Here is an 18,317-nt window from a genome sequence, read left to right as displayed (position 1 = left end):
CGGCCCTCCTGTCGGCCCCAGAGCCGGCCGCCGCGGCCCCGCTACACCCGCCTCCTGGCGTGCGCAGCCCGGGCTGCCCATCCTCCTCCCCAGGCGCCGGCCGGCCCGCTCTCGCTGCCCCTTTAAGGGCCGGGTGCCAGGGGATGGCGCCAGGGGGAGGAGAGGGGCAGGGGCTGCGGCGCGCGGACGGACAGACACAGGTGCGGGGCAGCCCGAGCGAGAGCTGCCATGGAGGGGCCGTAAGTGCCACGCACACCCCGCGGTGCTGGGGGGGGGCGCACCCGGCAGGGCGAGCCCCCTCATTCCCGGCCCCTGCCCGTGCAGGCGCGGGCCGCCCCGCGTGGAGGCGTACCGGGCGGGCATGGTGCTGAGCGGCGCGGGCGACGCGCTGGGCTACCGCGGCTCGCTCTGGGAGTACTGCCCCTCGGGGCCGCAGATCCAGGCCGAGCTGGCGGCGCTGGGCGGGCTGGCGGCGCTGCGTGTGGCGCCCCCCGACTGGCCCGTCAGCGACGACACGGTGCTGCACCTGGCCACCGCCGAGGCCCTGGCCACCGGTGAGGCAGGCGCGGGCGCGGGGCAGGGCGGGGCAGCGCCCGGGGCCCCGCTCACCCGCGCCCCTGCTCTGCGCAGGGCTGTCGGGGGACGCGCTGCTGCAGGAGCTGGCGCGGCGCTACGTGGAGGCGATGGGTGACATGGAGGGGCGCAAGCCGGGGCCCACCAGCATCCTCGGTACGGGGCGGGGCGGGGCGGCGCGGGGCGGCGCGGGGCGGGGCAACCCAGCCGCCCCCCCCCCCCCCCCCCGGGCACTGCGCCTCACCCCTGTCCTGCATGTGTCCCTCGCAGGGACGTCCCAGTTGCGCCCGGGGCAGCCGGGGGGGCACCGCATCCCCTTCAACCCGACGGGCACCGGCTGCGGGGCCGCCATGCGCGCCATGGCCATCGGCCTCAGGTGGGTGCAGGGGCGGGAGGCAGGCGGGGCCCGGCTGGGCTGTGACCGCCACCTGCCCCGACAGGTACCCGCGCCCCACGGACCTGCCGCACCTGATCCGGGTCAGCGTGGAGAGCGGCCGCATGACGCACCACCACCCCACGGGTACGGGGCCGGGCGGGGCCGGGGCCCGGTGGGGGGGCCGCCTGGCCACCCCCGGCCCTGACCCCGCCGTGCTGCGGCAGGGTACCTGGGCGCGCTGGCGGCGGCACTGCTCACGGCGCTGGCGGTGCAGGGCGTGCCCCCGGAGCAGTGGGGCGCCCGCCTGCTGCAGACCTTGCCCCTGGCGCAGGCCTACGTGCGGGACGCGGGCGGCGACGTGGCCCCCAACATGGAGGCCTGGGCGGACTTCCCCGAGCGCTGGGCCCGGTGAGTGAGGGCGCGCGGACCGGGGGGGCAGCCGGGGCCCCTCTCACCCTCCCGCTGCCGCCCCGCAGGTACCTGGCGGAGCGGGGCCTGGCCACGGGCAGCGGCCCGGCGCGGTTCCCCGAGCCGTACGGCCCGGCGGAGCGCGATGTGGCCTACACCGCTCTCAGCCTGGACGGCTGGGCCGGGCGCAGCGGGCACGACGCCCCCATGATCGCCTACGACGCCCTGCTCGGTGCCGGCGCCAGCTGGGACCAGCTCTGCGCCCGCGCCGCCTTCCACGGGGGTGAGTGGCGCTCGCGGCGCCCGCACGCGTCATGCACGGCTCCAGCGCACTCCCCAGAGCCAGCCGCAGCCTCGCGGGTCGTGTTACGCAGGGCCCCAGGGCACCCAGCCCCAGCGCCAGCCACAGCCGAGGGTCTCTGCTACGCATGGCCCTAGCCCGCCCCACCCCAGAGCCAGCCGCACTGCAGGAAGTCTCTGTGATGCAAAGCCACTACTGCAGCCCACCCCAGAGCCAGCCGCAGCGCTGGGAGCTCCTGGCGGCACCCACCCCACTCCAACCCAGCCGCAGCGCAGGGCCCTGTAGTGACACCCCGCCCCGTACCACCTTGTGACCCGCGCCTCTCCCGCAGGGGACAGCGACTCGACGGCCGTCATCGCGGGGTGCTGGTGGGGCGTCACCCACGGCCTGGACGGGGTGCCCCCCGGCAACCACGCGCACCTGGAGTACCGCGCCCGCATGGTGGAGGCCGCCGACCGCCTGCACGCCCTGGCCTGGGGCTCCGCGCCCGCTGCGGGCCCCTCCTGAGCTTGCCCCGGACACCGGGGTGCCCTCCTGACCCGCTGCCCCCCCCCCCCGCCCCCCGATGCCCCCAGAAGCCCGAGTCCTGTCCCCCAGCCCCTGCCCAGACGCGGGTCCTGCCAGCCCCACCAGTGTGCAATAAAGCGGTTCTGCCAGCAAGCGCCGTGCGTGGTGTGTGGGCACGCGGGACCGCGCGTGGGGGCGCCTGTCCCGAGGCATCGGGCGGGGCGAGAGGAGCCGGGCGTCCGGCGCAGTCGCCAGATGTTGGCCGGGAGCGGGGGGGCGGGGGTGGATTAGGGCGGGTTATAAGGGCCGGCGCCCGCCGCTGCCCCGCGCTGCCGCGATGGACCCGCCACTGGGCCCCGCGTGCGTCTTCCTGCGCAAGGGCATCGCCGAGAAGCACCGGGTGCGGGGGCGGGTGCGGGTGGGCCCGGGGGTGGCGGCGCGGGGTCCCGCACACCTGCCTGCCCTGACCGCCGCGCTCGGATTTTGCAGGAGCGGGAGCTGGGCGCCGACGAGATCGACGGTAAGGCCGGGCCGGGCCGGGCCGGGTCCCCGGGCTGCGCGGCGGGAGCGGCCGGGCGGGCGGGGGCGGGTGCGGGGCCGGCGGCGTGATCGCCCGGTGCCGCGCAGAGCTGCGGGAGGCCTTTGCGGAGTTCGACAAGGACAAGGACGGGCTGATCGGGGCCAAAGAGCTGGGCCAGCTCATGCGCACCATGGGCTACATGCCCACCGAGATGGAGCTCATCCAGCTCTCGCAGCACATCGCCGTGAGCCGTGAGTGCGGGCGGGCGGGCGGGCGGGCGGGCCGGGCGGGCCGGGGGCCGCGCGCCGCTCTCACGCCGTGCCCCGCGCAGTGGGCGGCCGCGTGGACTTCGAGGACTTCGTGGAGCTGATGGCGCCCAAGCTGCTGGCGGAGACGGCCGGGATGATCGGGCTGCGGGAGATGCGCGACGCCTTCAAGGAGGTCGGCGGGGGCCCGGGGGCGGGCGGCGGGGGCGGGGTGCCGGGGCGGCGGCGCTCACCCCCGCGCCGCGCCCGCAGTTCGACGCCAACGGGGACGGGGCCATCACGCTGGCGGAGCTGTCGCAGGCCATGCAGCGCCTCATGGGCGAGCGCCTCACGCCCGGCGACATCCGCGCCGTCGTCACCGAGGCCGACGTGAACGGCGACGGCACCGTGGACTTCGAGGGTGAGGAGCGCGGGGCTGCCGGTGCCCGCACGGCGGGGCGGGGGGGGCGGCGGCGGCGGCGCTGACCGCGGCCGTTTCCCTTGCAGAGTTCGTCAAGATGATGTCGAGCTGAGCCCGCCCGCTGCAGGGACGGGGCAGCCCCAGAGCCGCCGCCCCCGCCGCCCCCCGCCCCCTGCACCCCGCTCCCCCCGCACCCCCCCGCACAATAAACGTCTCCCGCGCTGACCCCGAGTCCGAGCGGCGCGCGGCTTAGCCGGGAGCGCCGGGCTTAGCGCCGCTAATCGCGGCCCGGGGGGCGGCAGATGGGCACGGCCGGGCGCGGGGGGGCTGCCGCGTTAAGCCCCACGAGCGGCGCCTGGCACGCTAAGCCCGGCGCGGGCACCGGGGCGCTCTGCCGGCAGCGTGGGAGCGCACCCCTGGGTGCTGCCCGCCCCCGCCTCTCGCCCGCCCCGCTTGGTGCGGGGGTGCGGGGGCGTCGCGCCCGTACCCGGGGCCACCACCCCCCCGCAGCGCCGCCTTGCCCCCTGTGGGGCAGCAGGGCCAGCCGGGGCCGAGCGGGGGTGGCGGGAAGGGCGGCTCTGCCCCGCGCCCCAGCCACGGCTGCGAAGGGTCCGATGGCCCGGGCCCGGGGGGGCTGGTGCAAAGGACTGTGGGTAAAAGTGGGGCGCCCCCCCCCCACTGCCCAGAGCACTCAGGGGCAGCCGGCCCCCAGCTCGCGGGCCCGGGCTGCCGGCGGGCGCCGCGGTTGCGGTTGCGGTTGCGGTTGCGGTGGCACTGACCGGCCGTGGGGGCGGACGAGGGGCAGCCCCTGCCGCGAGCCGGAGCCGGAGCCGGGCGGGGCGCTGGGGACAGACGCGGGGGTCGTGGCAGCGGGGCCAGAGCTGCCGGTGCTGCGTGGGGCAGAGGGTGCCGCGGTGCGGTGCGGTGCGGTGCGGTGCGGAGCCCCCGCTCTGCCCGCCGCCCGGCTGCTGCAGCGCTCCTCCCGCGGCCCGGCGGGCACGCTGCCCCGAGCAGTCCGGCCCACACCGGCTGGCGGGGCGCGGGAGCGGGGGGCAAGGCGGCTTCCCGCCGCGCACGGCCGGGCGCAGAGACGTGCCCCCTTAAAGGGCGCGCACACGGGGCAGACGGGTTGGAAGGGTGAACCTGCCCGTGCCCGAGCCGCATCCGCCGAAGCGTCCGGCCCCGCGAGGCGCCCACGGCCCCCGCCCCGCGCCGCCATGAGCGCCACCCCCGCCGCGGCTCCGCCCCAGCCCCCGCGGGACCGGCCCCGCGCGCCGCGTGGGCACCCCGGGGCCGCGACCCCCGCCCAGCTTGGCATAACTGCCCCCTGCTCCCCGTACCAGCTCCTTGCGCCGTTAGGCAAGCAGGGCGGCACGCCAGGCTTAGGTGCGCTGGTGGTGCACGCAACCCTGGTGCCCTCCACCGGCACCAAATCCTGTTCCCCCTCAGGCCCCCTCGTGCCAGTCGCTCACACCGCCTGGGCTGCCTTGCCCACACCCACGCACCACCCGTGTCAGCTGCTCACGCCATCCACCCCGGCCCCGCTGCCCCTCGCACACGCCAACCCCGCTGCGTGCTGCACACTCAGGCACCGCGGGCCCTGGCAGCCGCTCGCACCAGCCCTCGGGCATGGGGGGCCCAGCAGGCCTCACGGCCCAGCACTCCGTAGGCAGGCGGCTTAGCGTGCCTGCGGGCGAGGGGATGACGGAGGCAGGAGCCGGGGGAGCGTACCACGTCCTCGCCCTGAGCCGCTGACGCCAGCTCAGCTTGCAGCCATGTTGCCAGCCGGATTAGGGGCGAGGCGGGGGGGTGTCAGGCCCGTGCCTGCTGCGGGTGAGCTGAGCCGGGCCGGACGTGACAGGGCGCCTTGCCCTTGACACGAGCGCGTGGCACCCTGCAGCGGGGAGGGGGCGGACGAGGCCTCGGGGATGGATGCCAGCACATCACGCTCCCGTTTCCCGCCTCACCCGGCCTTGACATCCGCAGCCGGCAGCGGCCTGCTGGGGCCAGGGGCAGGCGGGCTGGCGCCGGGCCTACAGGAAATTCCAGAGGAGACCTCCGTCTGGCCGGGGCAGGCCGGAGGAGGGGACCGTGCTCCGAGGGGGCGCTTTCGCTTTCCCTTCCCCAGCACGGGCGCGGCCGCCCCACCTCGAGGGCCCTGGGCAGCTAGCGAGACCCCCCTGCTGGCCACCAGCCCCCCCCATAGCATCCATGGGTGAGTGGGGTGCCGGGGAGACCCGGGGACGGGTGTCGATGGGACCCGGGGATCCAGGGCTGCCCCTACCCTGCTCCCCACCTGGGGATGCAGGTGCCTACCCCAAAGGGGAGGAGGGTCCGGGGCCCAACCCTGCCTCTCACCCCCTCCTTCTTGCTGCCCTTGCAGGCCTCTCCGTCATGCGACTGCTGCCCATCTTCCTTGGGGCGCTTGCGGGGCTCATATCAGGTACGGTCCCCCTCTCCCGGCCCCCTATCCTAGACCCCCCCCAAACTGCACTCGCACTAACCTGCCACCCCCCGCAGACGAGCTGGCCGTGCAGGCACCGATGGTGGTGGAGGCCAAGGTGGGGGCCACGGCAATACTGAACTGCACCTTCCACCCCCCTGCCAAGGACCTGATCCTGTACTGGACCCGCCTCGACAGCGCTGGGGGCATAAGCTCAGTCTACATCCACTACCAGGGCAAGGTGGACACACGGTTCACGGACCCCACCTACGTCACCCGCTCCAGCCTGGTGGGGGACCTGGACAAGGGAGACGCCAGCCTGCGCCTGGGCCCCCTCAGCCCGGCTGACCGTGGCACCTACTGCTGCCGGGTGAAGCACGCGCACGGGACCGACGTGGCCGAGACCCAGCTCCACGTCCTCAGTAGGTTGTGGGGTGGGGTGGGGGCTTCCTCTGGGGGTGCCCCGAGTCCCAGATGCCAGGTCCCCAGTGGCTCATTGGCAAAGGGGGGGTGCGGGAGCCCCAGTCCAGACCAGGCCCCAATCTGGCCCCGCAGCACCGTGCCCATGTCTCACTCTGCTCCCCCCAGACTCATCCAGGCTGGACACCCCCTGGACTCTCCAGGTGGACCCCTCCGGCCTCACGGACACGACCGCCCCACCTAGCACTAGGCCATGGCTGGATGCTAACGCTAACTCGACCTGGGTCTGGGTGGCCGGCCTGGGCGGTGGGGCAGTGGTGGTCCTGGGAGTGCTCTGGGTAAGTTGTCCCACGCGGGACCCTGGCACGCGGCCCCCCCCCAAGCCCTGCAGCCCCTCACCCCGCTTGTATCCCCCTCCGCAGGGCTGGCATCGGAGGAGGATGCATGGTGGCACCTTGGTCCCTGCTGCCCCCCACCCACGCACCTGCTCCCCTGACACCGCCCACCGCTCCCAGCAGCCCTGGTGCCCTTGGATGCCAGGTTTCTCCCATCCCGCAGGCGAGCCCCCCGCCCCAGCTCAGTGCACCCCATTAAACTGGACCCAAAGCCAGGCTGCGGTGAGTCATGTTGGGATTTATTGTGCAGGGGATCAGGGGGAGCTGCTCATGCCCCCAGCCCTCCACGTTGTCCGGAAGCCCTCGGGGCTGGGGGTAAATGCCCATGCCAAACGGAGTCACGCCAAGGGCAGCTCCTGTCCCAGCACCCCCAGGGACAAAGGTGAGAGGAGGGAATGGCGGAGAGTGTGTGCAGGACCTGCCCGGGCTCCGGGTCCTCCTCGCCGCGTCATGCGCGCCGGAGCAGGCGGCGGCAGAGCTCCCGGGTGAGGAGGGCGCGCTCGGCCCGCACCCCGGCCAGGACGCTGCGGTTCTCCTGCGCCCGGCGCACCAGGTAGGGCAGCACGCCCTCCACGGGCCCGTAGGGCACCGACTTGTACACCGCGTAGCCAGCCTGGCCTGCGATGGGGGACATGGGTCAGCACATGGGGGGGGCACACACCCCGGGCCTGTGGCGCACGCATGTGCACACACGTGCGGTCATACCGAGTGCCAGCGAGACGTGGTCGCACATGCCCAGCAGCTGCCCAAAGCACACGCCCCCGTCCGCCTCGGGGATGCCCAGCTCCGCCATTCTGTGAACAACACATGGGGGGGGGGTCATGCCAACCCCAGGGCATGCTGGGAAGGTCTCCCCCTGCCCAGGGCATGCTGCAAAGGGCACCTGCGGACGGCGTGGCGCACGGAGGCCTCGTTGTGAGTGGCCACGATGAGCTCGAAGCGTTGCCCATCCTGCGCCGCCCTCTCCAGCGCCAGGTCCAGGCACGCGTCGTAGCTGCAGGGAGAGGCAGGCGTGGACGGGGGACCCAGGCATCTGCCTCTTCTGGGGCACCCAGGAGTGGGGGCAGGCCCTACCTGGCGTTGGTGGCTTCCCAGGTGGGGTGCGCGGGGTCAGGGCACCCCCGGGCCCGGGCCAGGCCCCGCTCCTGCTGCAGGTAGGCGCCACGCACCAGCTTGACCCCGAAGCAGAAGCCCCCGCGCTCGGCCACGCCAGCGTCCTGCTGCAGCCGCGCCCGGCAGTCCTGGGGCAGGGGGTGGAGGTCAGGGGGCAGGGGGCGGAGGCTGGGGGCACAGGGAGGGCGCGGGTACCTGGAGGTAGGCCTGGTAGGTGTTCCAGACCCAGGCGCGGTCGCGGTTCCAGCGGGCCATGAGCGCCAGCGTCACCAGCCCCAGCGCCGGGTTGATGTAGGTCTGCTCCGCGTCCACCAGCACCCGCACGCCGCGCTGCGACGCCAGCTGCGGGCACAGGCGCCGTGGGAGCCCAGCGCCCGGCCAGGACCCAGGCAAGCGACGGGTCCCGGATGCCTGGCTTCCCCACGCTAGACACCCCCTCCCCAGGCTGCCCGCCCCGTACCTGCGCGACGCCATCGAGCCGGGAGAGCGCGGCGCCGAGGTGCCGGTTCTGCTCCGGGCTGAGCCAGGGGAACTGCGGGTCCTGGGGGGCAGGCGGGGGGGCAGGGGGGTCAGCGCTGGGGTCGCTGCGAGGAGGGGCAGGATGGGGGGTACTCACCTCGCCAGCCATCACCGCCATGACTCTGTCCAGGCTGAGCTCAGACGCGCCCCCCGGCTCTGCCAGGCGCCCCGACACCGTCTTCTGATGGGAGGAAGGGGGCGTCGGGGGGGCTGGCATCCCCCACACAGGGTGCAGGGGCCGGGGCATGCCCCCCCCCCCGTACTCACGCAGAGGTGGGCGCTCATCAGGGCCGTGACCTTGAGCTGCATCATGGGCCGCGGCCCCCCCTGCGTCGAGAGCTCCACGCAGCCCCGCGCCGCCGTGCCGTTCCCCTCGTACCAGTGCTCCCTGCGGGAAGGCCGTGGGCTGGGACCCAGGCGTCCAGGCGCTGCCCCCCGCCGTGCCCCTCGTTCCCACCCCACAGCCCCCCGAAGCGTGCAGCCCCCTTACCCATCAGACCGCGGCCCCCCCACGTCCTCCTCGAAGGGCAGAGCCAGCATGGGGCGCAGGCCCAGGGCCTGGAGGCGCCGCGCAGTGACCCCCACCTCGGCCGGCGTCGCGCCCGCCACGAACTGCCCGTAGAAGGAGGCGCGGAGCAGCCCCCCCCACAGCCGGCGCCCCAGCACCCGCCGCGACACCCACAGCAGCTGCCAGGCACAGGGGCGGGGGGTCAGGGGGCAGCAGGGCACCCCTCGGCCCCCTCCCGCGGGGGGTCCCACATCTCACCGTGGGGGCGCTGCGGACGAAGCCGGGTAGCCCGCACAGCCCCAGCACCAGCAGGGCCCGGGCCAGCTCCTGCCCGCTCTTGGCCCTCAGTGCCGTCCCGTCCCTGAACCCCCCCAGGATGCCTGGGTCCCCCTGGGGGAGCCCTGCTGCCCCCCGCAGCCGTGGCCCGCCGAGCCCCAGCATCCTGCCCCGTCCGCGCCTGCTGCCGGCCGAAGTTCACCCCCCTGGGGGCAGCTACCCCCACCCGCGGGGCAGTTACTCATTAACCCACCTCGTTAACCCCCATGCCTGACTGGGCACTGCCCACCCCTGCCTGCGAGGGGTTAATATGGGGGGCAGGGCCACACTCAGCCAATCACAGGGCAGGGAGGTGTGGGAACTGCCCCAGCTGGGGGCAGATAAACCCCCCCAGCACCATCTGGTCCCCCCAAAGCAGAGTCCAAGTCCAAGGTCTTTGGTTCCTGGCTTTATTCCACGTTAATCCCCCCCGCCCCCCCCAAACCAAGGGACCCAGGCATCCGGGCTGGGGCTCAGTAGTTGGAGCTGCGCTCCTGCTGCCGGTAGCCACCGCGGCGCATGTAGCCGCCCTCGTTCTTGCGGTAGCCGTCCTTCTGGTCTGGGGACGGAAACAGGCAGGGGGTTAACGGGGGCACCCACCCCTACAACCCCCCCGCGGGTCTGCGGAGCCCACCCCTGCACCGCCCACAGGGCGTGGGCGCTCACCGCGGAAGTAGCCGCCGCCGTAGGAGCCCTGCTTGTGGTCCAGCACCCGCTCGTTGTTCTCCACCAGCGCCCCCAGCTTCTCGGCCAGCTGCAGCGCCAGCGTCTGCTGCGCCGTGGGCTCCGTGCGGTGCATGGCCACCGTCTGCGTGGGCTGGTCCAGCGAGGCCTGGCGCCAGCACGGGGGGGTGGTCAGCAGGGCACACGGCCCCCAGCTCCCACCCCGCTCTAGCAACGGGCGCAGGCTCTTGGCAAACTCAGAAAGCTCAGCTTAGCCCCCGAGGCCTTCCCCTGCCCCACCACCACCCTCCAGCAGCGGGCACAGGCTCTCGGCAAACCCAGGCAGCCCCCGATACCGGGTCCCTGCCCCCCAGCACTGGGCGCAGGCTCTGGGGCCCCCGCTCACCATGAGCTCCTCGTTGATGATCATCTTGCTAATGATGCTGTGCACCGTGGGCAGGTCCAGCTGGAACATGTCTGCCAGGATCTCCATGCTGCCGACACGCCGGGGGAAGGGCTTAGTGCCAAGCCCCACCCCTCCCATGCAAGCCCTGCCCCCACCCACCAGGCCCCGCCCCAGCTCACCTGATGGAGTCATAGACACTGCTGTAGGTGAAGAGGTAGGTGCGCAGAGACTCCTCCTGGATCTTCCTGCAAGGGGGAGGCGGGGTCACGTCAAGACCCCGCCCCTCCTGCCTGTAAGCTCCCCCCACCCCCCAGCTGCCTGCCTGCATTTGTGGGGAGTCTAACTCCTGATTGGCTCCTAGAAATGACCCCACACCCCCCAATGGGACCTACCATGCTGGAACTCCTCCCTCTGCTGCCTAACCCCATCCCTGGGGCCCCTGCCTCAGTTTACCCACAACCCGGGTCAGTAGCTTCCCACTGGTTTGTAGAACAGGCTCCACCCCCCTCGCCCAGTTCTCAGCCTGAGTTTGCCAGACCCTGAACCAGCACCTATCGGCTGGCTTCTGGCAAAGACTCTGCCCCCAACAAGCTCCTCCCCCTGCCCCCCAGCCTCAGTTTGCCCAACCCCTGAACCAGTAGCTTCCTCGGTTCTCAGCCTGAGCTTGCCAAGAGCCTGAACCAGCTCCCTAGGAAAGACACCGCTCCTCGCCGAGCCTCGAAGCCGCACCCCGCGTCCCCTGCCTCAGTTTCCCCAGAACCAGCTCCCCACTGGCTCCGAGAGCCTGAGCCCGCCCCACTCACCGGACCAGCATGTCGCGGACTTTGTCGGCCTCGGGGAAGAGGTCCCACACCTTGCCGTTCATCTTCTCGTTGACGATGAAGCGGTGGCAGGTGCGCCAGTCGCCCATCTTCATGGCCTTGGAGGCCGCCACCACGTGCTCCCGCATTGACTCGGGCGGGCCTGCGGGAGGGTGGGTGGGGCGCCGCCCCACGGCATGCTGGGAGGGGGCCAGCCTGGACCCCCAGGCCAACCACCCCTGTACCAGGGCGTGTTGGGAGGGGTCCGGCCAAGCCCAGAGCATGCTGGGAGAGAACTAGGCACTACTGCCCTCTGCCCCAAAGCATGCTGGGAGGATCCAACCCCACTTCCCTCCCACCCAAACCTGGGGCCTGAACCTTATCCGGACCTGGGATTTGAGACCTGATCCTGACCCACACTAAGCCCCTGATCCTTGCGCTAGCCCCAGCCTGCAACCTAAGGCCCAAATCCCGACCCAAACACTAGCTCGAGACCAAGATCTGGGGCCCAATCCTGACCCAGACTGAGGCCCCCGATTCTGACACTACGCTGGGCCCGATTCCCCTGATCCTGGCGCGAGATCCAGGGCCTGATCCCAACACTACCCCGGGTCGGAGATCTGGGGGTCGATCCTGTCAGGCCTGGGACCCGAGACCCAATCCCGGCGTGCGATCCAGGACTCGGGGCCCAAGCCCGCCCCAGACCCCAGCCAAGGCCCCGAGGCCCTGGCCCCACCCCTGCCCGGGCACTCACCGAGGAGGGGCTGGCGCTCGCCGACGCGCAGCTGGTGGTGGAACTGCTTGCTGATCATGCGGCGCCGTGCATCCAGCTCGTGGGCGGCCATGTAGGGGATCTCTAGCAGCATGGCCGACACCAGGTACACGCACTCCAGCAGCTCCAGGTTGACGTGCATGTGGAAGGGCACCTGGCGCCGCTTCTCCACCTTCTCCTGCTCCGAGTTGCGCTCCTGCAGGCTGCGCAGCAGCAGCCCCTGGCCCAGCAGCTCCTTGGCACGCCCGCTTGACTGGATGTCCAGCAGCGCGTTGTGCGCATCCTTGATTAGACCCTGGCGGAAGGCGCAGATGCCCAGCTGCACCATGGTGCGGTTGTACAGGATCTGTGGGACACAAAGGCACCGTGAGATGTGGGCTCCCCGGTCCCAGCGTGGTGGCACACGGGGACAGGGGGGTGCGCACCTGCACAGGGGGGTCGGCGTGCTGGATGTTGTCCTGCAGATGCGACATGAGCATGAGGTCACGGGCCGCATACCAGCGGCTGTGCAGTGCGTGGTGGTAGATGTGGCAGAGGATGGCGCAGGTGCGGATGCGGTCGGTGCGGTCGCGGGCATAGATGAACTTGCAGAGCCGCTCCATGAGCACCGCGCTGTCCTCGCCCTCGTTCTCTGCCTGGTCCTGCTCCGACTGCAGGAAGGGGCACGGGTCAGGTGCGGGTGGAGGGGTACCTTGTAGGGGGCGCAGGGGCACAGCGGTACCTTGGAGTCACCAGCGGGGCCGCGCTGGCGCTGCAGGGCCTTGTAGTCGAACTTGTAATAGGTGTGCAGCACACGGCGCAGGTACACGCGGCACAGCTCCTCCGTGCTGCCCTTGTCCTGCAAGTAGCGCTGCAGCCGCGCCACTATGCCACACACTCGCCCCTCGTCCTTCAGGTGCTCCACGTACTCTGCACCGGGCGGCGGCAGCAGGTCAGGGGGATGCGGGGGGGGACACTGGCCCCCCACACCCCCGCACGGGGTTATGAACCACCCCCATGCCCCCACCTGGGGTCCTAGGCACCCCCGCATCCCCACCTGGGGTCCTTGATCCCACCCGCAGTCCCGGACCCTCCCCCCATGCCCCGCGCTCACCCTGGGAGTGGGGGTCCGTGTTCTGCATGATCTTGGTGAACTCCTCATCCATGCGCTCCACCAGCGTCAGGATGCAGCCGCGCACCCGGAAGGGCTGGGGCACAGGGTCAGGGGTTAGTCTCAGCATCCCAACCAGCCACATCCTGATCTCTACTGCTCATGCACCAGCCCATCTGGGCTCCAGGCCCCGCCCCTTTGGGGCATGAGATTACATCTACCATAGCCCCACCCCCTGCTGTCACTCACTGCTTGAAGCCCCACCCTCTTACTCTAAACCCTGCTCTCTGCACCAGGCCACACCCCCAGCTGTCAATCATCCAAGTAAGGCAGCTCAGGTCCCATGCAGGGACCCAGGCCCTGCCCACAGCTGCCAATCACCCAGAGGCCCCTTAAAACAGCTCCTGCATCCCAAGCCTCACTCCCAGATCCTAATCCAACAAGGCTCCTGAAGCTCCGCCCCCCATGCCCACAGCCCGCCCCCTCCACCAGGTCCCTGAAGGCTCCACCCCAGAGCTGCTGAATCCCCACACCTGGGACCCAGACCCTGCCCCCAGCTGTCAATCATCTCAAGGCTGCAAAATCTCTGCCTCTTCCTCTCTGGTTGGAATTGCAGAGGCCCCGCCTCCTGCCTCAGACCCCGCCCCCCACACCTGCTCGGGGTTGCCGAGGTTCTCCGACTCCTCCAGGATGTTCTCGCCTATAAAGATGTTGGGGTTGGCGAAGAGGATGTCCAGCAGCTCGTCTATGGAGGCCAGACACTTCTGCCACATCTCCGGCTGCCATGGGGGGGTGGGAGGGGGGGGTCAGTGCCACTGGCCCCACCCTGCCCCCCAAAGCCCTGCCCCCCGCATGGCAGCCCCACCCCCATACCTTCATGTAGGTGGCCAAGTTAGGGTTGTAGTCGTAGAGCGAGGCAACGATATTGAACTTGATCTTCACCTCCATGGCCACCCCCAGGTTGTTCTCAGCCGCGATGGCCACCAGCAGCTGCAGCAGGTCGATCTGCCCTGCCCTGCCCCGCCCTGGCAAGGTGAGCCACGGGCCCAGGGCATGCTGGGAGAGCCCCCCATATCCCAGGTATACTGGGAGAGTGGGAAGGGTCCCTCACCTGGGCCCACAGCCTGCCGGCAGCTGTCTTCCAGTGCCCATGGGCATGATGGGAAGCTCTTAGCCCTCCCTCCTGTGCCCAGGACATGCTGGGAACCCTCTCCCCCAATGCCCCAGGGCATGCTGGGAACCCTCCTCCAATGCTCTAGGGCACAATTCCTAATCCTCTTGTCTATACCCCAGAGCATGCTGGGAGCTCACTCCCAATGCCCCAGGGCTTGCTGGGAACTGGCTAACCGTGCCCCTGTGGCCCAGGGCATGCTGGGAGGTAGCATGGGATACCCTACCCTGCTCCAGGGCCTGATGGGAAACACCTACCCCTCCCTCCTACACGAAGGCAAACTGGGAGCCCCTGCCCACCCGCCCACACCCCAGGGGCTGCTGGGAACCCCACCCCGGCCTCACCGGTCTGTGCCCTTCTTGCCGCGTGCCTGCAGGATCTCGTTGAGCTTCTTGACCACAACGGCGTGAGTGATCTCCGTGCCCTTGGCGAACATCTTGGGCTGCTCGGGGGCAACCCAGGGCAGGTAAGATGGGGCTCTGCCCCTTCCCCCCCCTCCCCACTAGGCCCATTAATTATCCCACAGCACCTTGCTCATGGGCACGCCGCCCTTGACCTTCTCCCACTCGCCGCCTTCAGCGTCCTCATCCTCATCTTCATCGCGCCGCGCCTTGCGGTCATGCTTCTTCTTGGCCTTCTCCTCCCGCTTCTTCTCTGAGCTCCTCTTGTCCTCGTCTCTGCCGGGACAGCGGCGGGGGGTGGTCAGGGGACCCAGGCGTCCAGGCCACCCCCAACAAGGGACCCCGGCGTCCGGGCACACTCACTTCTTAAGGAACTTGGAGGCGAGGGAAGTGAACTTGCCGTCATCCTCATCTGACTCCGAATCTGAGTCTGAGTCGGAAGAGCCCCAGTCCTCGTCATCGTCTGATGACTCCGAGTCCGAATCCTCGTCCTGGGATCAGGGGTCACAGGGCAGGGGTTGGGGCCGCGCTCGGCAGGCTGGGAAACGCCACCCGCCCCACGACCCCAGAGACACAGGTCCAGGCCTCACACCAACCCCTGCTCCAGGGCGTGGAGCGAGGCGGCCCTCAGGACCCCCAGAGCATGCTGGGATGCAAGTACTGCCCTAGATCATGCTGGGATACAGCTGCCCCTGCATCCAGGTATGAGAGAATGCAGTTTCTTCAACCCCAGGGCATACTGGGATATGGCAAGATATGGCTGCCCCCCACAACATCCTAAGGCAGGACAAGGTCTCACCCCAGCTCCCAAAGCATGCTGGGATATGCTGCCCCCCCCAGGCCATGCTGAGCTATCGCTCCCCATCCCTACAGAGTGCTAGTCTGTAACTGCCCCAGGGCATGCTGGGACATCACTCCCCACTCCTAACACCTACTAAGATGAAACCTGCCCATGCATGCTGGGATATAGCTGCCCCCCCAACAGCATGCTAGGACACCGCTCCCCACCCCTACAAAATACTAAGATGCGACTCTTTGACCCACACCCCAAAAGCATGCAGGGATGCCCGCTGGGATCTGGGGCACCCCCAGCCCAGCCCCAGTGCATGCTGGGATAGCTCCTACCTCCATCTTCTTGAGGAACTTGGCACGGGTGTCGCCCCCCTGCACCTCCTTCTTCTTGAGGAAGGCCGCGGCACTGATGCCCTCGTCATCGTCGTCCTCCGACGAGCTGGACGAGCCTGCGGCGCCAAGCAGGCTCAGCCCCGGGGCATGCTGGGAGCTAGGCTCCCCTGCCAGCCCCGGGGCTTGCTGGGACAAATGCCCCCACCCACCAAGTCATGGTGGGAAATATGCTCTCCAGCCCCAAAGCATGCTGGGCGACACAGCCGCCCCCCCCCCCAGGCGTGCTAGGAGATAGGCTTCACTTCCAGCCCCAGGGCATGCTGGATGACAGCCCCCCTCACTCCACTACATATTGCAAGACAAGCTCCTCTGGCAAACACAGGACTTGCTGGGAGATAGCTCTCTGACCCCAAGGCATGCTGGGAGATATGGCCCCCCCACCCCAAGGCATGCTAGGAGATAACACAGCCCCTTCCCCCTAAGCCATGCTGAAACACAGGACTCCCCCACACCAAGGGATGCTGGGAGATAGGCTCCCCTGCCACCCCAGGGCATGTTGGGAGACAGTTGTCCCTCCTTGACCCCAAAGCAAGCTGATAAGACGCCCTGCCCCAAAGCATGCTGGGAGATAGGCCCCGTACCCCTGGCATGCTGTGAAACAGACTCCCGTCAGGCCAGGAAGTGTTGGAAAATGGACCCTCCTGCCCCAAAGCCACACTGGGAGAGCCGCACCCCCACCCCAAGGCATGCTGGGAGCCTCACCCTCTGAGTCGTCGCTCTTCTTCTCCTCGTCCTCGTCGGCTGACTGCTCGGGGTTCTGGGGGGCCACAACCGGACGGGTCAGACCGGCATGTCCCCGCCTGCTACCCTGGTCCCAGCCGCCCCCCGGGATCCCACCGGCCTGGCCCCACCTGCTTGTAGGCGGCGATGAGCGCCTCGTAGTCACGGTTGTACTTGCGCAGCTTCTGGCGCAGGGTGCTCAGGGCCTTGGCGTTGTTCTTGTTCATGCGCTTCTTGCCTTCCTTGTCCTCCCACAGCTGCGGGGGGAGTGGGAGTCAGGCACGGAGCCCCCCCACCATGCCGCAAGGCATGCTGGGAAGGTGCAAGAGCACAGCTGGGAGCACCCAGACACAGGGGCAGGGGGACATGGCAGCATGTGTGGAAGATAAAGGAAAATCGTGGGTCACGAAGGGAATCAAGGGATCGCACCACGCTTGGTACGAGAAATAAGATGCGTGTGAAGTCACGCCAGGCAAGGGGCACAGAGGCATAGTGGAAGGGAGATATGTAGGGTTCACAATGAAGTCCGAGAGCGTCTCTGAGACTGTAGAAGTGGGGTGGTCAGAGGTCGCCCACCACATCCAGACAGTGTTCCAGGCCAGCCGTAAAAGCAAGGCCAGCGCATGCAGAAGTGGGCTGGGGTCAAAGACCGAAGGTCGTGCACCTCATCGAGAGGCCTTGCGCTGTGCACAAGGAGACTGGGAGCTCAGGTCGGGGGTGAAGGACCTCGCCGAGATAGACCTGCAGGGCAGCGAGCAGGAGCGTGCGGGGGTGAGGGAGGGGGGTCAGGCACCTTGCTGAGGGGGGGCCAGCAGGTGCGTGCGGAGGGGTCGCGGGCCAGGGCTCGGGGCTCACACACCTCGTTGAGGTAGTCCTCCAGGTCGGCCAGCAGGCGCACGTAGAAGCGGGGGACGCCCTCCTTGTCCACGATGCTCTTGGCCTTGGAGTAGGCGCGGCCCAGCAGCTCGAACTCCTCCAGGCACTTGGTGACGTCGCGGATCTTCATGGCGTTGCGGATGGTGCGGATCAGGTTGGTCAGCTCCTCGAACCTGCGCGGGGCCACGGGGTCACGACCCCAACCTGGCCTCCCCCCGCCCGGCCCCCCCAGTGCCCGCCCCCTCACCGCTTGTCCTTGGCGCTGCGGACCACGCGCTTCGTGTCCTCCTCATCCTCGCTCAGCAGAATGGGCCTGCGGGCACGAGACGCGTGTGGGGACGCGGCGCCCGACACCCCCCCAGGACCCGGGCTCCCCCGCCACCGCCCCCCCAGCTCAGACGGGAAGGACCCGGGCGTGGGGCGGGGGGGCTCCTCACTTGCTGTAGTTGCCGCCCACGGGCTTGGGGGCGAGCTCGTCCCCCGACAGCGACGACTCCGACTCGCTGTCCGAGCCCGTCGTGAAGAAGCGCGACATGGCGGCGGTGGGGCGGGGCGGGGGTCACTGTGGGGTGGGGGCGGGGCGGGGGTCACTGTGGGGTGGGGGAGGGGGGATCACCCGCCACCGAATCCCCCCTCCCTGAGCCCCCCCCGGGGCCGCACCCCCAAAGGCCCCTCCACGCCCCTCCCCCACCCCAGCAGCCCCCGGCCCGGCCCTCCCCCCAGGGCCCCTCCCGAGTCCCCCCAACAGAGCTGCCCCCCAGGAACCGCGCGCGCCCCCTCCCACGTGACCCCGCGCCACCTCCACGCGCGGGTGCTGCCACCGGTGGTGCGGCCCGAGCCGGAAGGAGGGGGCACCTGAGCGGAAGTGACAGGAGAGAGACCGGAAACGGCGCGGGCAGCGAGGACGGAAGTGACACGCGGGCGAGCCGGCAAGCGGGCGCCTGACGCATGCTGGGAAATGGAGTCCGATGGGGCCTGAGACGGATGTTTGCCGCCGGAAGTGCCGGAGGAGCACGGGGCGATGGGAAACGGAGTCCGGAAGCACAAAGCATAAGCTCCCCTTGAATGACGGGTGTGCAGCCCCACCGGCCCGGGCGCGTCCACACAGCGCGGGGAAGCCGGATTAGGCCATTTGGGGCTCATTCCTCCGCCAAGTCCCCTATTCCCCA

At 70.3% G+C, this 18,317-nt stretch overlaps 5 protein-coding genes across 8 annotated transcripts; 3 read left to right on the top strand and 2 right to left on the bottom strand.

The window, feature by feature from the left end:
* Positions 1-154: 154 nt before the first annotated feature.
* Positions 155-2,318, top strand: LOC102567119 (ADP-ribosylhydrolase ARH1). Of its 2 annotated transcripts, XM_059730386.1 has the most exons (8): positions 155-239; positions 325-554; positions 631-729; positions 844-949; positions 1,014-1,093; positions 1,174-1,357; positions 1,426-1,640; positions 1,990-2,318. In XM_059730386.1, the coding sequence occupies exons 1-8, from the start codon at positions 229-231 to the stop codon at positions 2,163-2,165; spliced, it is 1,101 nt and encodes a 366-aa protein (XP_059586369.1). In that variant the 5' UTR covers positions 155-228; the 3' UTR covers positions 2,166-2,318. The 2 variants fall into 2 exon arrangements, with proteins under 2 accessions (XP_059586369.1, XP_059586368.1); XM_059730385.1 differs by having other exon boundaries at positions 844-1,093; positions 1,174-1,640.
* Positions 2,319-2,451: 133 nt separating this feature from the next.
* Positions 2,452-3,569, top strand: CABP5 (calcium binding protein 5). Its single transcript, XM_059730402.1, has 6 exons — positions 2,452-2,565; positions 2,655-2,685; positions 2,793-2,936; positions 3,017-3,126; positions 3,204-3,351; positions 3,438-3,569. The coding sequence occupies exons 1-6, from the start codon at positions 2,503-2,505 to the stop codon at positions 3,461-3,463; spliced, it is 522 nt and encodes a 173-aa protein (XP_059586385.1). The 5' UTR covers positions 2,452-2,502; the 3' UTR covers positions 3,464-3,569.
* A 1,853-nt stretch (positions 3,570-5,422) lies between these two features.
* On the top strand, positions 5,423-7,098 carry LOC109282689 (V-set domain-containing T-cell activation inhibitor 1). 2 transcript variants are annotated; one of them, XM_019485505.2, is made up of 5 exons: positions 5,461-5,566; positions 5,735-5,794; positions 5,872-6,216; positions 6,383-6,552; positions 6,637-7,098. In XM_019485505.2, the coding sequence occupies exons 1-5, from the start codon at positions 5,563-5,565 to the stop codon at positions 7,096-7,098; spliced, it is 1,041 nt and encodes a 346-aa protein (XP_019341050.1). In that variant the 5' UTR covers positions 5,461-5,562. The 2 variants fall into 2 exon arrangements, with proteins under 2 accessions (XP_019341051.1, XP_019341050.1); XM_019485506.2 differs by lacking the exon at positions 6,383-6,552 and having other exon boundaries at positions 5,423-5,566; positions 6,637-6,827.
* On the bottom strand, positions 7,058-9,363 carry PRODH2 (proline dehydrogenase 2). Of its 2 annotated transcripts, none has more exons than XM_019485504.2 (10): positions 9,008-9,363; positions 8,732-8,928; positions 8,509-8,647; positions 8,339-8,422; positions 8,183-8,263; positions 7,918-8,064; positions 7,684-7,850; positions 7,493-7,603; positions 7,315-7,403; positions 7,058-7,227 (listed from the first exon to the last, which is right to left on the bottom strand). In XM_019485504.2, exons 1-10 carry the CDS (start codon positions 9,188-9,190, stop codon positions 7,058-7,060), a joined length of 1,368 nt encoding a protein of 455 aa, XP_019341049.1. In that variant the 5' UTR covers positions 9,191-9,363. The 2 variants fall into 2 exon arrangements, with proteins under 2 accessions (XP_019341049.1, XP_006260648.1); XM_006260586.4 differs by having other exon boundaries at positions 8,509-8,629.
* Positions 9,364-9,460: 97 nt separating this feature from the next.
* LOC102563644 (eukaryotic translation initiation factor 3 subunit C-like protein) lies at positions 9,461-18,039 on the bottom strand. Its single transcript, XM_006260573.4, has 21 exons — positions 17,948-18,039; positions 17,586-17,710; positions 17,396-17,461; positions 17,132-17,321; positions 16,404-16,529; positions 16,255-16,309; positions 15,493-15,608; positions 14,731-14,858; positions 14,496-14,643; positions 14,311-14,408; positions 13,669-13,810; positions 13,449-13,574; positions 12,799-12,892; positions 12,427-12,614; positions 12,131-12,355; positions 11,688-12,051; positions 10,937-11,096; positions 10,313-10,378; positions 10,134-10,221; positions 9,731-9,896; positions 9,461-9,623 (listed from the first exon to the last, which is right to left on the bottom strand). Exons 2-21 carry the CDS (start codon positions 17,681-17,683, stop codon positions 9,538-9,540), a joined length of 2,730 nt encoding a protein of 909 aa, XP_006260635.1. The 5' UTR covers positions 17,684-17,710; positions 17,948-18,039; the 3' UTR covers positions 9,461-9,537.
* Between the last annotated feature and the right edge of the window lie 278 nt (positions 18,040-18,317).

The sequence above is a fragment of the Alligator mississippiensis genome, chromosome 7, assembly GCF_030867095.1.
Source record: "Alligator mississippiensis isolate rAllMis1 chromosome 7, rAllMis1, whole genome shotgun sequence".
NCBI lineage: Eukaryota > Metazoa > Chordata > Crocodylia > Alligatoridae > Alligator > Alligator mississippiensis.
This window is presented reverse-complemented; position numbering and strand designations above follow the sequence as displayed.

Coding starts and splice junctions, on each gene's coding strand:
- LOC102567119 (XM_059730385.1), top strand. Junction 555..630: donor CGCCGAGGCCCTGGCCACCG/GTGAGGCAGGCG, acceptor TGCTCTGCGCAG/GGCTGTCGGGGGACGCGCTG. Junction 1,094..1,173: donor GACGCACCACCACCCCACGG/GTACGGGGCCGG, acceptor GTGCTGCGGCAG/GGTACCTGGGCGCGCTGGCG.
- CABP5 (XM_059730402.1), top strand. CDS start 2,503: ATGGACCCGCCACTGGGCCCCGCGTGCGTCTTCCTGCGCAAGGGCATC. Junction 2,566..2,654: donor GCATCGCCGAGAAGCACCGG/GTGCGGGGGCGG, acceptor CGGATTTTGCAG/GAGCGGGAGCTGGGCGCCGA. Junction 3,352..3,437: donor CGGCACCGTGGACTTCGAGG/GTGAGGAGCGCG, acceptor TTTCCCTTGCAG/AGTTCGTCAAGATGATGTCG.
- LOC109282689 (XM_019485505.2), top strand. Junction 6,217..6,382: donor GACCCAGCTCCACGTCCTCA/GTAGGTTGTGGG, acceptor TGCTCCCCCCAG/ACTCATCCAGGCTGGACACC. Junction 6,553..6,636: donor TGGTCCTGGGAGTGCTCTGG/GTAAGTTGTCCC, acceptor CCCCCTCCGCAG/GGCTGGCATCGGAGGAGGAT.
- PRODH2 (XM_019485504.2), bottom strand. CDS start 9,190: ATGCTGGGGCTCGGCGGGCCACGGCTGCGGGGGGCAGCAGGGCTCCCC. Junction 8,423..8,508: donor TGATGAGCGCCCACCTCTGC/GTGAGTACGGGG, acceptor TCCTCCCATCAG/AAGACGGTGTCGGGGCGCCT. Junction 7,604..7,683: donor TGGGAAGCCACCAACGCCAG/GTAGGGCCTGCC, acceptor CTCTCCCTGCAG/CTACGACGCGTGCCTGGACC.
- LOC102563644 (XM_006260573.4), bottom strand. CDS start 17,683: ATGTCGCGCTTCTTCACGACGGGCTCGGACAGCGAGTCGGAGTCGTCG. Junction 14,859..15,492: donor AGTTCCTCAAGAAGATGGAG/GTAGGAGCTATC, acceptor CCCTGATCCCAG/GACGAGGATTCGGACTCGGA. Junction 12,615..12,798: donor CACGGACCCCCACTCCCAGG/GTGAGCGCGGGG, acceptor CGCCCGGTGCAG/AGTACGTGGAGCACCTGAAG.